At 42.5% G+C, this 18,861-nt stretch overlaps 1 protein-coding gene across 1 annotated transcript in view; it reads right to left on the bottom strand.

Annotated features, from left to right (window-relative positions):
* Nucleotides 1-18,861, bottom strand: part of DOK6 (docking protein 6) — a 246,278-nt gene that overhangs the window by 37,487 nt on the left and 189,930 nt on the right. The window contains exon 7 of the mRNA XM_037145497.2: nucleotides 10,446-10,563. Coding sequence (XP_037001392.1) covers nucleotides 10,446-10,563 — 118 coding nt within the window. The remainder of the gene's footprint in view (nucleotides 1-10,445; nucleotides 10,564-18,861) is intronic.

Raw genomic sequence — 18,861 nt, 5'->3', positions numbered from 1 at the left:
GAGAGAGAAGGAGGAGCTCACTTCTCTAACATGTGCACTCCTTCTGTAGCCTCTACGGGCATCTATTCTCTCTATAACAAACATTTCCATTTTTTTTCATAGTAACTAAATGCTATATTGACTACGGCCAGAATAAAGCTGCTATATTATTCCTTCTGGCTGCTTATCGGGCCTGAGCTAATTCCATTTCACAGATGTGAATTATGGACTGCCCAATGCCAGAAAGAAGTCTTTTTCTTTAAGGAAACTTCTCTCTTTTTTTATAAAATAGGCAATTTTAGTTGTTTATAATACAACAGTTTTCTTTCCAAGGTAAATACCATGTGAAGGTTTTCATTTAGATGAAAAGGTCATTTTTACTTTGACAAGGTTTTCTTCTGACAGAGGAAACTTTACAGTTTTAGAAATATACCTTCCAAACTATTTTGTTTGTATAAGTTCACTGACACAATAATTTCAATGACATTATCTGCCAAATTCAATTAAAATGACCATTCATTATGTAATCCACTACGATCCCATGTGAAAATGTAGTTTTCCAAATGTATCTTCTCCATCTGTAACTGATTTATTTGTATAACATAAAAATGTCTACTCAGTTACAGTAGTAAGGAAGTATTTTCCATAAATTTCACCTACTCTATTTTTGCCTACTCAGCATAATCATATGTTTTGGTGATAAGTCGTAACATCACTAACATTTATTTCTGATCACATAATACATTTCTGTGACTAACACTGATGATAAAACTAGAGCGAGATTGTCTGAAGCCATTGAGGGATTTTGCGCAGCAAAGCGCCCTGTGAACAGAGTGGTGTCTTACATAACCAAGGGCACATTTCCCTCAAGGGCCTGGGAACTGTCACAGGTGTAAACATCAGACTGTCAAGCATCCCAGCTACAAGCCGATGTGCTTCCTTAGCCCTTTGAGACAAAATTCCTACTTTCATGGCACTGAAGAAAAATTCTCTCATTGAAGAGTACAAATTATTTAAGTCAAGAAAATGATCTGACATCCTTTTCTGGACGTTCTAACGAGGGCAAGCAGATGATCAACTGGAATCTGAAGCGTATTTTCGAAATATTTTCTCTTGGTAGCTCGGAGGATATTCGGGTATTGTGTACACCGCAGTATTTCCACCGAAGGACCGCCTGTCACTCAGTGAGCAAGGAAGGAGACCTCTCCAGGCTGAACCCAGAGCCCACAGTCTCCACGCACGCTCTGCAGTGAATACTCATACATTCCCGCATCTTCGGGCCCAATGAAAAATCAAACCTTCCCACCCTGTGCACTGCCAGAAGTCTGAAATATGATCACATACTTTCACTTAAAACCTCAGCTCTATTTTATAATTTGTCCAACCACGGGCTCAACTGTATAATAAATACACTTTCACACGTAGTTAAAGATGTCATTTAACCTTCTATGCTGTATGTAAAGAGAGACCACATCTACCAAAACTTCTTAATTTATATAACTAAAAGAAAATATTGATCAGCATATGTGTGATTCTGAAATTATTATACATCATATTTTTTTTTGGTTTTCTTCAAATGTGAAAGTGGGCCCATGAAAGTTTGATTTATATAGAACTTCATATTTACCTATTTATAAAAATCAGGTGAGGGAAGCTTGAACAAGAAAAAAATCAAGTATGAAGAACCAGTTTCAGATTTAATTCAGATTGAATTTAAGAGCGTGAAGCAGATCGTTTTACTGAGACTGTTGGTAGATTACGGCCGGAAACTCTGAGCCTTTCATCTTTTGGAAACTACTTTTACATGCCTGGTGGACACGATGGGATGGCTGACTTGTCGTTTTTGTCCTGTGTGTCGTCTTTGGAGTTTATGTTGTGCTCTGTCCAGAGAACTTAAAGATCTTGCCTTTCACTCGGCTCACATCCCACAGAGGATAAATTCAGTAAAACCTCGCCGAAGCGAGGCTGGTCTACAGCAGGAGACAGGCTGGTGCCCAGTGAAGGAAGAGAGGTCCCGGAGGAAAGGATTCTCAGCTCTCAGGGTTAGTGGGCTCATCAGCCAGAGTGGATCTTGGGTGGGCTGGGGTGGACAGGGGTGGGCGGGGACACTTTCCCTGCACTGAGCTGAATGAAGCCCTTCCTGGAGTTTTCCAACTTCTGGCCTAAAAACCAGGGCCTAGTTCCCCTTGCTCAGGTTACCTGGGCTGAGCTCTGTGAGGTGTGAGGCTCAGAGGCAGAGGTTCCTGCAATTGTCTGGCCATGTCTTGTTTACACTCACTGGTGGGAGGAAAACAGTCACTGGGGACTTCATCCTGGCATTTCACTTGACCTATTTTTTTTTCTTGCATTGAAAACTTAGTGTTAGGTTGAGAGTTAGCTATCAGTTTTCTAAAAGTTTAGAGGCTGGGCACCGATTTTTAGTACTAGATTTGCATTGAGTCCTTGGAACAAATCCCAATTCCTCCTGTGGAGTAGGAACGCTGCAATACTATTTTAAATCGAATGCTAGAATAGATTGGAGTAGGGTACCACCCATCCCTTTATCAGAGAAAGAAGCAGATGAGTGCAAATTCCACTGACTTCAATGTATTGACAGTGGTTCATAAGGATTGAGTGTTCATACCTTGTGTGGAGGGCCTCCTTGAAGCACTCTGGTGGGTACTGTTATCCTCATTATAGAGATAAAAAAAGGAGGCTTAGAAAGGTTCAGCAAATTGCCTGAAGTTATACAAGTCAGCAATGGTAAATGAAGGTTATGTGCAAGTTCAAGATGGTTTAGCTCCAAGACTCAAGATTTATACTCCACAGAGAGTATCTCTTCACAATGGGACGGGCCTGAGTCAGGGGTATACAGGTCATTCTAAGTTGCTACCTCACCACCTACTGGAAGAAGCACGTTTATAAACAAAAACATCGACATTTTAAAGTTAGAGAAATGACTGGGAGCATGGAAGAGGTGGTTGAATACAACTGCAGGGCATGAGGTGTGCACCGTTTCACGCAGAGAATATTTTGAGCATTTTTATGGAGTCTATTTGGGGAAGCAATGGACTAATTTATCTTTAAAAATGGGTGTCCAGGGAGGCATTCTCTGCCTTGGACTTAGGCTTCTTGAGGTTAGGGTATGTAATAAAAGTTCATAGAGAAAGTTTTAACATGTTTTTAAGGGTTGTTGCCAAACTAGTCCCAGCAAGCCTGGGCCTTAATGAGGATATGTAGTGTACTTGGCTCTTGCTGAAGGTCACGGTGGATCTGACCTGACAAAGGATCGATCAAATACAGGGAAGATGGTGGCTTCCACATACACAGGCTCCTTTTTACTGCTGGTGCCATTCTTTATTTTTACTCACTACAGGAGGCTTTTATTAAGTGTGCGATTTGGGAAACATCACAGAATAAAAATTTAAACAGAGGATCTTAGTGAAAGCTATTTACATCTTGAAACTGACAGGTCAGTAAAGATGGACAGAAGGACGCAGCTGAGCAAAGAGAAGCAAATCCTTTGATCGACCTCCCTAATCTACATTGGAACTCTGTTCACTGTCTTCTGAAGGTTATCTCTAATGCGAGTTGCCTGCTTGCTGCCTGGCTCTCTGAGAACTTGGAGCTTGGGCACCTTTCGGTGAACATAAAATATCTTCTGTGTAATCAGGTCTGGCCGCCCAGCTGACCCTGGGTCTGGAGCTTAACTACAGATTACAGAAGGCAGAGGGAGGGAAACGGCATCATTTGAATATCAATCAGTGTTAATGAAATCAAGAACTGCACAGTTACCACCTTACAAAGGGCGTCTCAGTCATCCGGGATTCAGACAGTGGCGTTAGCCGTTCAAGGTGCTCACAAATGCGTCACTATAGTTTGACAGTCCCATTCATTTATTTTTGCCTTTACTTCCCTTGCCTTGAGGGTCCTATTTATAACAGCTCCTCTAAAACCAAGGTCCATACATTTAGTAGCTATGTTTTCTTCTATGTAAGGTATTGTTTCAGGTCTATGTTTTAGGTCTCTGATCCATTTTGGATGGATCTTGAGAATATCATGCTCAGCAAAATAAGTCAGACAGAAGAAGTTAAGAACCATATGATTTCACTCATATGTGGGCCATAAAACTGAAAGCAACACATAAACAAATGAGAAAAACAAACAAAAACTCATGGACACGAACAGTATTGGGGGGAAGGGGTGAAGTAGAAAGGGTATAGGGGGTCGAATACATGGTGATGGGAGACTTGACTTTGGGGGGACGCAATGCAATATACAGATCATGTATCATAGAAATGTACACTTGAAACCTATGTAACCTTAGTAACCAATGCCACCCCAATAAATTCAATTTAAAAATTAAAAAAATGAAAGTAAAAGGAATCACCCTATAATCCATATACTTTTGTGTAAAGATGACTCATTAAATGCACCAGGGGAAGTTCAGTAAGGAGAGTGCAGAGTCCCCAGCTCTTGGGGGCCCATTCCTGGCTCCCACGCTTGGCTCCCTCCACGGAGGGAGCTGGTGGAAGAGCTTGTCTCAAGGAAGCAGCAGCAGGAGGAGAGATGACCCAGCTCTGTCCCCTCCATCAGGTGAGGGGACCCAGCTGTCAGGTGAGGGGCTAGATCTGCAGCCTCTCTCAGTGACTCATGTGCTTCCTAACTAAAGCCCAGCAGTAGCAAGTGCCTGAGGTGCCACGGAGACCTGGGCGGGAGGGTGGTCACACAGGAGCGGGGCTGCAGGTGGGCCACAAGCTGCAGGGGGGCATGGACGTGGTTCCTTGTGCAGCACCAGCTGAGAATTTTGCTCACAGAGGAGACAAGGCAGCCAGAGCATCCCCCCTGGGATCCCCCATAATGCATTTCGACTTCATTTCTGCATCCCACAAAACCTCAGTGAGGACCAGTGTGAGCCTGGTACCTTCAGGGATTTCCACTAGTTTGCCATTTTCAATAATGCTTTTGTCCTTTTGGCAAATCCTGATTTAAAGACCATGCTGTAGTCTGAGGTATAAATATGTAAAGTACTGATTACAAGTCCAGGTGAGAGCCTTAAAGGAAGAAAACTTCTGACCTCCTTATGGGTTTTTTTCTTTCTCCTTTCCCTCCCTCCCTCCCTCCCTCCCTCCCTCCCTCCCTCCCTCCCTCTCCTCCTCCCTCTCTTCTAGCTTTTTTTAAGGGTTCCTTATGCTTCCAACATGTTTTCTGCTGAAGGCCTGAGAACTAAAATCACAATTCCATCAACACCATAACAAATGGTATGTTGAAGCATTCACTTTCGAGTCAAGAGTCTGAGATCATGTTTTCTTCTCTTTAATAGCAGAAGTCCCCCTCAGTCTAGCCTGGCAGGGGGTCCGACCTGCGGCCCTCGAGCTGCACGCAGCCCAGGGTGGCTGTGAACGCAGCCCGACATAAAGTCGTAAATTTACTTCAAACATGATGACACTTTTTGGTGACTACGTGTCACAGTGTATTTAATGTGTGACCCAGACAACTCTCCTCCTCCCAGTGTGGCTGGAGTTGCCAAAAGGTTGGACGCTCCCTGTGTAGCTCACATCTCTAGAATGTGTTGTGACATCAAAGTTTTTCACCATTGCAGATGTTGGAGAAATATGGATAGAAGATTGCCTTCACAAATGACCAGTTTATTGCCTGACAAAAATCGAGAAAAGGAAAAGTCCTTGTTTACCACTTCGGCAGGAAGAGGGGGCACGGCCATCAGGAGCCATTTAGGGGAAGAGATTTTCAACAGTAGCTGCCTGGTACTCGGCTAACAAGTACTTGTAGGGGCTAATTATCCTTTGCCTTTGTCTTTCAACTCCAGAGAGTGAGCACACCCTAGGGAAACTGCAATGGTCTCTGCTTCCGGAGCACCATTCCGGTGTAGTGTGGAGAGCCCCTTTCCAGACATTAAAGTAAACGCACTGCCAGGCTTTTGGAGTGAATCTCACCTCTATAGTTACAAATGGGTGACAGAAACAAAGACAATAAAAATGAGCAAAGTGCAGTTTGGAGGGTGACAGGCAATCCGAGTGATAAGGAGAGTGGATACAGGATGGATCTGTCTACACGCCGTGAATCTTTTCCCAATTCTAGGACCTGTGTTGCTTCATAATGACCCTCCACCTGTTAAACCTTAGATACATCAAAATGCTTCCTCCTTTATCTACCAAATGGAGGCCTGCCGAATTTAACTCATATTGATCTCATCTGCACTGGGAAAATATAAACAATGTGATGAGAAAATTCTGAAGATATGTTTTTGCTCCTCGATGCTTCCTGTGGTTTACTTGATGATACAACACCCACCGTTGCCAAATTTCTTCTCTGACTTTGGAAGCTCAAAGATGACAGCTGCCCTACTATGCTCTCCTCTTTGTACATGGGAAGTGAAGCCACGTCAAGGAACATGAGTGAGGAAATGAGACACGAAATCACCCTGTACTAAATGTAACTTGGTGAAAAAAAAATGGAGGTGTGCATGAAGGGGTGCTGAGGGTCAGTGTTTCTATTTGTATTTCTTTTTTGTTTCAGTAGTTTTATTCTGTGCTGATTCCATTAGGGTATAGTCAGAATAGATTGCAACCCTATAAAAAACTATGGACAGGCCCTGGCTGAGTGGCTCAGTCGGTCAGAACATCATCCCGATACACCAAGGTTGCGGGTTGGATCTCCAGTTGGGGCACAGACAAGAAGTAACTGATGATTGCATCAATTAGTGGAACAACGAATCTCTCTCTCTTTCCCTCTCTCAACTCAATAAAAAAAAATTTAAACGGTCAGAGGCTCTTGTCCTCTGCTTAAATTAATTGCCTCGATAGAATAAGAGAATAAAATAAATCACCACTCTCAAAGTATCACTAACAAGCTTAGGTCTCTATCTATCTATATATTACCTATCCATCTACCCACCTGCCTGAATATTTATATCTCTCTCTATTCATATAACGATAAAATGAAGGGTATATAAAGTTATAAAATTAATTGCTTTAAAAGTATACTATGTAAAAATAAGCATAAAGTATAGTGAAATGTAATTTACATGAAATACATTTTATTTATCTGACTTATAGTGATTAATGAATGTATTTTTGTTACATAAAACAGCAAACAACCAGAAATATGATATTAAGACCATATAAGTAAATTGTTCATCATAACTGATATTTCAGGTCCCTAATAATTTCACTTGAAATCAGTATTAGTGACATAAATTGTAGAGTTTTCGAATTAGTTATTGACTGTATTTTATTGTGTAAGTCAATCTAGTCCTCCAATGAGTCTGTGGGAACATTCTAAAGCACGCTGGTGTTTCTTGCTGAGCGCTCGTGACATTATCTCTGAAGCTGCGCCTCAGCCCACGTCCAAGTTCTCCTTTAAGAGAAAAGTTCCTGTGCACTACCATGGAAACCAGAGTCTTGTATTCCTGAAATTATAGACCAAACTCTGGTCAACAACCAATGTAATCATTAGGTTGACTCCCACCTATTTCCAACTTATTTGTATTAGCATCTCACTTCCTCGTTGCTTAGATAATTGTTTCCTCATTTAAATAATCCATAGTTTTGGCTTTTCCTATTGAATATCAATATTTACTAGATGTGTTTATGTTTAAATAAAAACAACCTTACTTGAAAAGTGTGTTTTCTAATTATTCCGAATAAGAAAAAATTAATTAATCATACAAGGTCATGACAACAAGATCAGGCAACCTTAGCGTGTGGTTTTGGCAATTGTGGAGGGAGGCAAAAGAATGAGGCAGCTATCCTCTCTCTGATTTATGAAATTTTCAAAACAATCCTTCCTTTTCCTGTTGAAAAAAAATACAATGGGCCTTAAAGGGAGTCACTTGTGTAAGCTCCTGGCACAGAAATGAGGTTTACCACCTAGCTTAACTATAGCTATACCCACCCTCTGGAATGTAATTTCTTAACCTGTTAGTCTGGAATTTCCTGGTTAGCACCAGTGAGGTAATCTACCTAAGAGACCTGTTTGTCCCTTGTCTGAAATAATCTTTTCTTTTGTCTATGGCTTCCTTGTCTCAACCCCTATTGCCTTTGAAAACCTTTTCTTTTCTGAAGCTGTTTAGTAGTGGTTCCCTCTATTTGCTGGATGGGATGCTGCCTGAATCATGAATCACTGAATATAGCCAATTGTATATTCAAATTTACTGCTCTGAATTTGAAACTCTATTAAAAATGTTCTTATATAAGTAAGTAATACCAAAAGATAAAAACTACCTGCTAAACACAGGGAGTCAAGTTGGCCATAAGAACATTCATTTAAAATATTGAAAGCAATTACTTTTAATAAGTGTCTAAAATTGTTCTGACTGTTTTTTCTTGAAGAATCTATCTTCACTGGAGTCAGATAGTTCTCATAGAGTTCTTTCAAATTTTTAAAAACTTTTAGTTCTCTTTCTTCTTCCACCTGAGGCATTTCTAGATTTCTGTCTTCGAGCTTGCTCACTTTCTCCTCCATCTGGTCTGCTCTGCTTCCGAATGCATTCCTTCTCCCATTTATTAAGTTCTTCAGCTCCAGAATATCTGGTTCTCTTTAGAGTTTCAATCTCTTCAGTAAAGTACTCCTTTTGTTCATTAATTTGATTCCTGAGCTCATTGAACTGCCTTTCTGAGTTTTCTTGTACCTCACTGAATATCTTCACGACTGTAACTGTGTATTCTCTGTTGTTTGAATCTCTTTCATGACTTTGGGGTTGGTTTCTGGAGACTTGTCATTTTCTTCCTGTGTTCGCTTGTTAACATGGCTACTCATGGTACCTGATGGCTTGTCCTCCCGCCTGCACATGTGAGGTAGTGAATTGTTTTATTGTTTAGTTACCACGTGGATCTGAGCAATTCTGCAGGTGGATAATTTTGTTTCCAGTGCCTGGTAATACAGTGCCTGGTTTTATTCTCTCTGACCATTGCTACTTGCACTTGCTGGCTACTTGTGGGGGGACATCACTGGGGTCGTGGAAATTGATGATGAGATGCCTGGGGTGGTGGGTTCCTGCTATGTCCAAGCCACCTCAGTCTCAGGCACCACCACCATGGTGGGGGGTGTCGCACATGTTGACGCTGCTTCTTCAAGTCTCTTACCTTCTGCTGAGCCACAGTGTGGGGGTGCACCCCAAGTCCTTCACCACCACCACATCAGCTGGGGCCCAGGTGGGCACCAAACTGTGTGTGAGAACACCATCCCTTCCCTGTCCTTCCCACCATCCTGCCCTCTTTACACGGTCCAAGATGCCCACCTTCCGATGCATGGGTCACTCAGGCAAGCGCTGAGCAGAGGAGATGTTGTTGGATTACGGATGTCCAAGTTGTAACTTTAAGGGGGAGACACAGAGGGGTCTTATCCCTCCAGCACAACACTGATGTCACTCCTTGGAATGTATCTTTAATCATTAATTCTCACCGATCAAACTCTATTAGTCTAGGCTCGAAACCAGAGCAAGAAAATATTGCTTTAAAAATACAGTATTTCAGTTTGCTTGTAACAGAATTTCTTTTGTCACAATGCTCAGTATTGTTAATATGAGCAAAAGCTAAAGTAGAAGAGGGACAAGTACCCTAAATGCCCATCTGTGGTACGTTGAAGGTCCCAGTGGTCATCCCTTCACTGGCTATTTACTGGGATCTCCTACGTTCAGGCCCAAGTGTCAGCTGGGCGAGCGTTTTCAGCCGTGTTGTCTTATCTTGTTTGCCTCTGCTCCTGCTTCTTCCCATCTCTGTCAGCTGGTAGTCGGCTGCCTGCAACCAAGCCTTTTCCTGAAGGATGCGATTATTCGTTTTGGGGCAAAGGGAAGGAATAGGAAAAGAACTGCCAAAGCTTCGGTTTCTGCTCTTGTTGATGAAATACCTGTTATGTAACAATTTGATTAACCTGAAGAGCCATCCCCGTGCTGGTTAACCATTTAGCATTAGGAATATCACAGAAATTAAATTATTTACACTTGTCTCCTTCTGTCTGCCCCTGCCCATTGCCACCCTCGGCAACCACATGGTTTCTACATTCAGGCTTTGGCTACACCTTAAAACTGCTGCGAGCAGGTTTACGTAGCATTTTATTGTGGAGCCTGAGGTCCGCCTCCTGGACTTACACTCAACCCTGCCATGGAGTAAAAGATGCTAAGAAAGACAACCTTTGTGAAACACAGGTTGAGACAGGCCCCGTTATTAACCGCCTTTAGCTTCTGATAACACTCAATGGACCGTGTTTTCACCAAGCACCTGCGCCCTCTCCAGTCCTCAGCCCTTGGTGATTTCCAAAACAACTTTTACCATGAGTCTGAAATGATGGCTTTTGAAAAGCCACCGTCAATCTCAGCGCTCTTGCAGTGGTGGCCAGTGACAGCTGATGAGTGGAAATGGAGGAAAAGCAAGCAACGTGAGTACAGATGTGAACATGCAGCGACCGGCCCAGCCCGGCCCACCTGTAGGGGGCCCCTGGCATCGCGGCCGATGGACCACAGTACTTGCCTTGCAGACTGTAGATCTCACCAACGCTGTTCTGACGAGTGATGTGGCGCCAGTAGGCGCTCCGAGGGAGAGAGATGGATTTGGACAATGTCATGGGTTCAGCCAGGCTTGTCTGCAGCTGGAAGAAAGAGAAAATGCATCTCAGGCTTGCTTTCCAATGTTAAACTGAAATCCGCTCTTTTCAAAGTTGGTGGGGGGGGAAAGGCAGGCAGTGTATAATCTGATGGAATCCCTGCAGGAGCTGCAGTTGAAGGATAACTTTGTTTAAAGAGGTAAAACCATCACTGAGAAAAATAGGAAGTGAACACTTGGAAATGGTTTAATCCCACTAGTCAATTAAGAAGCGAACAAATAGACAGTACGACTGATTCCAAGTCGGTTTCAAAGGACAGGTTGCCAATCAGGAGTGCGGGTTCCTAGCCACGGAAATAATCAACTGCATTATTCCACCAGGAGAACTTATTGGCATTTCTACAACTATCAGCTTCTGACAATTAATTGGATTTTAAAATAGCTCAAAAAATGGAGGTGGCAGCTCCTTCTGAAACAGATACGCCGACTGCGGGCCACCCGGGACCCCATTTCTTTTGTGCCCTCTTCCCGGTCTTTCAGTTCTGCCCAACAGCACCTCCCGTCCTAACTCGACGCCTCTTTTTTGAATGGACCGTGGGCTTCAGCCCTCGATACCACCACGTGTATTGATTGACAAAGCGTTTTCCCCGAGAAGCTCTGTGTTAAAGAATAAGGGCCCTGCAGCATATTCTGTCATCAGAAACATAAAGTTAAGACGAGCTGCAGAGACCCACACCTGACACGGGGTGCCCAGGTGGAGGACTAGTGTGGAGTGCGGTACTTCACACTGCATTTCCAATAAGCAAGTTCACTTTCATTGATTCACGCCAGGTTAAAAGTAAAAAAAAAATACCCAGCAATGGTTTTATTTGGTCTTAGTACACATTTCTCTGATGCTGCCTGAGCAAACATTTGTTGTCTCACAGAAAATGGGCAATCCGCTACTTAATAAAATCTCAAATCCCGCCTTGTGTAACTCCTGACTTCCGGCAGAACTGGGAGGTGCAATATCAGCTCGGTCCAGGGCAGCCTCCGAGCCCGCTGGCCGGGTGCAAGTGCACTTTCTCCCCGGGGTCTTCTGCCCCCAGTTCCTCCATAGTCCTGCATCAGGCGTTACCCCTTCAGAAGGTGCTGCAAGCGAAGTACCTGAGAGGGTACAGCAGGACCTCGAACAATGCCAAAATAAGAGGCATTTCTGTTTTAATAGAATCAGAAGGCAAAGGGCTTAAAACCTACTTATTTGGTTTTACTTAAAAAATTGATTTTGGAGAGAGAGAGGAAGGACAAGGAAGGAAGCGAGAGAAAGAGAAACATCGATTTGTTGTTCTACTTGCTTATGTATTCATTTGTTGCTGCTTGTCTGTGCCCTGACTGGGGATCGAACCCGCGACCTGGCATATTGGGGAACGACACTCTAACCAACTGGCTACCTGGCCCAGGCCTTGATTTTCCTTTTTCAGTAGTGAGGCATTTCCAGGACTGCCATGTCTTGCCACAGAAGTACCCTACTCAGTGTGTTTAAAAGTCTGGCCCTGGTGAAGGTATTTTGTAAAAGGTGGCTATGAAGAGCAGCACTGTAACCGATTTTTATATTTTCAAACTTTGCTACATTTCAAGGTTTTCCTCCTTATTATGAAAATGGGGGTACTAACTGTACCCACGTGCCACAATTGGTAGGGAGGGAGGGTGAGGGAGACGCTCACTTTCCGGGTCAACCCAGAATCTCTGCTCGTCACCCCTGATGTTTCTAGTCTGGCCCCAGAGCAGAGGGTCAGAGAGCTTGTGGGAGGGCCGTGCGTGTTGACATCCAAATGACCTTCAAGTGCACGCCGTCATCCCACTGCAGAAAAGGATGGAGGCGGGGGCTCACCCCAAGAAATCGTCACTGGGACCAAAGGGCTTTCCTCTCCAAAGCCCATTCCTCATGTGAGGCATGAACTGAGTTAAACACATAAATCTTTAATTAGTGTCAGCAATGCCCATGAATAACATCAACTAACCCACGAAATGACTCTCATATGAATCCCACTCTGTCTACTCTTAAATCCTTCTTATAATTTATCATACTTTGTTTACTACTCAGCACACAGTAGATCATCAGTGGTAAATTCATCTTCCCCAAAGTCGATGAAAGTGCTTTTTCTTCTTCTTCTTCCTCTTTTTTTTTTTTCATTCTCGGAAACAGAACAGTGGCTAAGTCTAGGGACCCTAGGTCACCAGGCAGAGTTGCCACCCCACTGTACGGATTCTATTCTCCTTCACTTTTTTCCGCCCCTCCAACCCCCACCTCTGAGATTTGGGGTTTTAACTTTATTTAAAGAATTTATATTTTCCGTTTTTTCTTTTCTTTCTTATTTTAAACACATGCACTATATTTTTACTTTACTTTTTATTTTTAGAGATTGGGGACGGGAGGGAGAAACAGTGGGAAAGAAGCACTGATGTGGGAGAAGAACAAGGATAAGTTGGCTCCCGCACAGGCCCTGACTGGGAACCGAACCCACGACCCCGGCATCTGCTCTGACTTGTATTCGAACCCACAACACTTTACTTTGCAGAACATTGCCCACACTGGTCAGGGCTCAGTTTTTCTTATATATTATATTTTGCTCTATCCTAGTTAATTTTCACCTTCTGTTTTTCTTAAGTGGTTCTCTTGTTTATTTTCTATCTTTTCTTTTTTCCTTTCCCCCTCCAACATATTGTAAGTTGTGACAGTACTGTCTGGCACTTGGAGAGGATCTTTGCGCCTGAAGAAGCAGGGAGGGCCCGTGACGTGACTCCCAGCTCCTCTTCCTGCTTTTACTGGAAAAAAAAAAAAATGATCCCGGCGACCTTAGGCCCTTTGTAATTTCCCTGTACTGTTTTGAGATTCCGCCTCCCCCTGTGATAAGCATTAATGCTAATTTGTGTTTACCCACATAAAATTCATCTGCATCAAAAATGTTAACAAATTAATTCTCCTTTTGCTCTGTATCTCCCTAATTATTGCCTTGAAAATTGAAAATGATATTAGCACTGGGGACGCAAACCTGTACAATCTGGAGAGGAAAAAAATTAGCATTTATAAATTAGCATTTATGAGCCATTCTCTGTGCCTGGCTGTGTGCAAACGGGTATCAAACGTCATCTCACTTATTACCCACATAAACTGTCGGCAGAGACAAGAAAAATGAGGCTCCAAGTGATAACCTATTTTGTCCGTGGTGACACAGCCCGTGAGTGATGTCTCTGAGGCTTCCCAGGCCACGATGTTGTCCCCTCTTCCCCATAACTCCCTGTAAGGTAAACCGCTGGACCCCTTGTCTTCGGGGAGCAGACGAGATGAGAACTACGCCTACTGGGTCTGTCCCTCGGGACCAAGGCAGGTCCGGAGGTCTGAGCGCAGCAGAGCACAGGTGCAGGGGGCCAGAGGCCGGTCAGCCTGTGGCTGTGCTGGACACAGACCTATCGTCAAACACTAGCTCCACAGCCCAGTGGCTGACCTCAGGCAAGGCACCTGTACCTGTTCTTGAGACTTCATTTTTCCTTATCTCTCAGTTGGAGTTAATATAACCCACCTTAAGGGTTATAAATGTTTTATAAGATGATGCTTTTGGAGTGAAGATCCCTGTGTATATTATATCTGAGTGCTCAGTGAAGGCTGCTGCCTCAACATTGCTCCCAGTGCGTGGGGATGCGGCTCAGACCAGACGTGTCTGTACAAGTCTGTGGTCAAGTCATGGAAACCTGTCCTAAATGAGTGACTGAGGAAATGACAACGAAGGCAGAGGCACGTACTTGGATCTAAGTCTATGACCTTAAGAGAAGTACAAAACCCCACCTGCAATATGACTATGAATGAGGAGGATGGGCATGTGGAATATAGATGGGGGGGGGCAGGTGAGCAACACTGGTAGGAGAAGGGTGTGTGTGCACATCTTCACACCTGTACACATGCACAATATACACCAGGAAGGAGTAGTCCCAGTCTTTCTGAGTGGTGGAGTTATGAAATGCCACAGTGGGTGGGTGCGGCAGTGTGCCCCCCGGTAAGTCTGAGATGAGAGATACTGGGCAGGAATATATACTGTCCGTTAAAAACACTACAAAAATATCATACAAGTGGTTAGGAAATAGGCTCATGTGTGTCAGGATAAGAAAAAATGCAGTGCTGCTTAGTATGGAAATACCGAATATGAGTCAAGAGCGTTGAGTTTTCTTTGTTCTTGGAAAAGAGCTCGTGACACTTGAAAACTGCAGAAGTGAACCCCCGGAGGTGTATCACCAGCCAGGCTGGTGCTGTTTGGATTCATGCAAATTGGCCTCCGAAGTTGGAAGGTTCATGGGCAATTGGTTTCTCACAGACCTGACTTAATTTTCAATCGGGGACATCTTACATTTAATCTTTCATTTTATTCAAGATAAATGGAAAGGAATTAAAAGACACTTTGCTTAGATTGCACCAGACTTACAAATAAAATGTAGTTTATACAGCCCTTTAATGGCACCTGCTAGGTGGGGTATTATTTCCATTGGATTTGAAAAAAATGAATGTTATTATATATTTTAAACCATGCACTGATCAAATTTTAAGGGAAGAGACCATGATGTAAATAAAATCCTTACTATTGTACTGTGTTATAGCGCTGTTTATTAGAAGACTCACATACAGCCTTCTCCCCATTTCCCTCATATTTGTGCATTTATGGGGAAATGTGTGTTTTTCTTTGTGTTTGTTTAGAGGCTACATTTTCTTTGGTGTTCTGAAACTGGAACAACAGTAAGTGAACTGATTGATTAGTATCAAGGGCCCACTTTCATTATCGACTATGATGGTTTCTTCTAATTGACCTTGGGTTGATTTATTAATCAGTGTCTATCCGTCAGCAAAGTGGAATTTTATAATTATGTGAATAGCATTTCCCAGCAGGGAACTGGTCATTGTCCATAGTAACAAAGGCTCTTGTCTTATGGTTAATAATTGATAATATTGAGCAATAAATAGATCCGTAAATAGAACTTTGAAGAATGAACTAATTGGCAGATATTCCTGTATATTGGATGTTGCATAACAACTTGCAATCACAAATCACACATTTAAACTTTTCCTGGAATTTCCTGAGTGTGTATAAAGGATACGTAGAAAAGAGACTGCAAAACGTGGGGAAATTTTTCTGTGCACTTTCCTCGGACTGGTGCGCTTCCAGACTCTGCACATTTTTCATGTGAGAAAACTCGTTAGCATTTTTTTATAACTGATAGGGATTCCTGGAAAATTGGGGCATGGAGAACACTTTCCTTGTACAGGAAGTCAAACGGCCAAGGTCAGAGCCCATTTTGGAATGCTTCCTCATCCCCTCAAAAATCACAAATGAGCACAGGGCATTCACGGTCATACTTGAAAGAAATGGAAAACTATTATTTAGCTACAGTCGGGCATCACATTTCAGTGTCTTCATAACAAGCATCATGTACTCTAAGGTGCCATCCGTTGAAAGACAACATTGTTTTATGCTGCGCCATGAGAGAGCAGTGCTTGTAATTAAACTGCCACTCACATGAGACTTGAGAGATGTTCAAATGTGAAAAAAAAACTTGTGTGTTTTGGAATCGATGCACTATAATAGTATTTCTCTGTTCAGGGAACTATCCAGACAACAGTTATTTCATGGGCTGGTGATGGTCAGTACTCGAGTAAGTTTTACGTTCACGTACAAATCTGGAAGAGCAAATCGACTTGACCTTGAGTTGCGGTTGTAGTGAGTTTGACATGCAGACAGCGCCATTCTTTCTCTCTTCTGGGTCTCCTCCGCTTTGCCTTCACTGAGATGAATGTGGCATTGGCCATGTTTCCACGCCAGGGTGGTGGATGACACAGGAAGCTCATGCTGCTTCTTTGTCGGACACGTCTTTTCATTTTACATTAAAAATGAAAATAAGGTGATTTGTTTTTGACTGATTATTTTTCAAAAGAACAGGAATGACCTCTGTGAAATGGAGACACATTTTAGAGGTGTTGTTTGTTTGGATAGCTAGCTTTACTAATATCCTTAAATATTTGATCTTAGAACTGTGTCAGAAATAGTTTAAAATGGATCACTGTGACTTACTTCTCCAATGCATTTTGCAACAGCATGGATGGACCTGGAGAAAACTCTGCTAAGCTAGTCAGTGAAAGAAAAATACCACATGCTCTCACCTACATGTGGAATCTGATGAGTACTGTAAACTAATGAACAAGAGACAGTAACAGAAGCTTAAATACATAGAATAGACCAACAGCTGCCAGAAAGGGGTGGGGGATGGGATGAATATGGTGAAGCAATTCACCAAAGGACATTTATGCTCAATTCATAGACACAGACAACAAGGTAGGGATTGGCTTGGGGTGGGGAGAGGGTGATGTTGGGTGAGGGAGGGGAAGGGGAGAAAAATGAAACAACGTAACAGCTTAAACAATAAAAGAAAAAATGCCCTGGGATTATTGTGACTATAAAAATAAGAAAATAAAACGTATCACCTTGACTTAACTTTCTAATGCACTCCCCCAAAATGAAACTTCCTTTAAAATGAGACTGGTTTGGGATTTGTAAGTAAAGAAAATTGAGAGACTACTTAAGATTGCTATCCCTTTTCTTATCACGATCATTTTCCGTCTCCCCACTGGACACAGGTGTGAACAGTAAGCGGGGAAGGCTGTCTTCTCGGGGTGCAAAAATCATTCTCCGTGGAGGGTGGTCTGAGGACCTCCGATAAGTGGACCATCCAAGAAACCAGCCAGGCTGCTTTGTCACAACCACGTAAAGAAGCTCACCTGGTGGTGTTGGTCTCAGTGGTCAACATTTTGTGATGGTGATATCTTACCCACCTGATTAAATTAGGCCTGATAAACTTTTGATATTTTAAGGAGTGAAGGGACATAAGATGATCTTACTGTGGGTAGTATTAACTATTTGATCCCATGGAATTCTGGGCCACTTGAGAAGGAGGGAACTTTCTTGCTCCTCTCTTGTAGTCCTTCCACTGCTGTGCAGAGTTCTGAGCACAGAGTAAGTACTAGGCGACCTGTGAATGGCTGATGAATAGCTAACCGCTCTTAGAAACTTCCTAATCCAATCAGTTAATATTAATGAATTTTTTTCAACATACTTTTTTGGTGAAGAAAATCAAAGTCTACACTTTTAAAAGCCTTAGCAACTCAGTATATCTTTTTATCCACCATTCTGCTGGGCAAGTGTACTGCTTTTCTAGATATTAGATTCTTCAAAGAAGGAAAGCAATATTGCCTAACTCGGATTATGGTGACATATCAAAATATATTTATTTATGTGGTCCCCTAGAAGGAAAATAATGAACAAGGGAAAAACAAGTTTTTACAAACCTATGAGGTAAAAAGATTATAGTGAATTCTTTCTCTTATAATTAAGAAATGGTTCTTGAGACATTATTTCTCAAGTTTATCTATAAAACCAGTAACACTCCGGAATCACCTCTGAAAGGACACAAGTAAATGTTTCATTCAGTGCCCCGAACAGTCATGTTTGGCACATTAATCGCTTATATAGCTCAATTATAATTTAATCTTGTAAACCCTTTTTAATCACATTAAAATACATAAGCATTTTCTATCTGATCAATATTAATCTTCTGAGGCCAATGAACAGTGTCATCATCTTATTTGTGTGAGACACGTGATGAATGAAATGAAACAGTTTTATGTCCTACACAAGCTTTCTGGTGCTTTCCCAACTTCCTCGTTACATTTTTGTCTGGTTTACAGCACAGACTGTCATTTTATTTAAGTAAGCAAATGAAGAGTTATTGCTTCATAAATATGAAGAGGATCCTTCAATACTATTCCCTTCTTGTTAGAATTTCTTTTTAAGAAGAGGTTAGTGCATGTAAAGGCATTTTCTTAAAAGGAAAAGAAAAACCTGTATCTTGGAGGCCTGGAAACCTTTGCTTATGGCCCTAGAATCTGAGGGCTTGGGGGCAGTTTTCAAGTTGTATAACTTGCCCTCTAAAAAGCATCATTAATTTAATTTTATCTGAAGGATGGACCAGACCTGGAGGAATTTATTAGCATTAACCTTCAGAGAAAAGCTTAGCTGTGCAATCGTTTTTGAAATTAAACCAATTCTCCATTTACATGCATGTACGAGTTGATGGAGTCTTTGAGTTTGTGATTTCTAGAAACATTTGGATCCTCTGTTGAGCTGTACTTACTGAGGCTGCTATTTCAACACCTGCCCCACTTCCCCTGCTACCTCCAAGTGCCCGTCTCCATGTGTCCCCTCCAGCTTTAGAGGCTTGAGACCTGAGACAGGGGACCAGCTGAGCACCTCAGACCCCTCCCAGCAAT

Source organism: Artibeus jamaicensis, unplaced genomic scaffold, assembly GCF_021234435.1.
Source record: "Artibeus jamaicensis isolate MK-2021 breed Jamaican fruit bat unplaced genomic scaffold, CSHL_Jam_final contig_354, whole genome shotgun sequence".
Taxonomy (NCBI): domain Eukaryota; kingdom Metazoa; phylum Chordata; class Mammalia; order Chiroptera; family Phyllostomidae; genus Artibeus; species Artibeus jamaicensis.
Note: the sequence above shows the minus strand (reverse complement) of the source record. Positions and strands in the feature narration are given on the sequence as shown.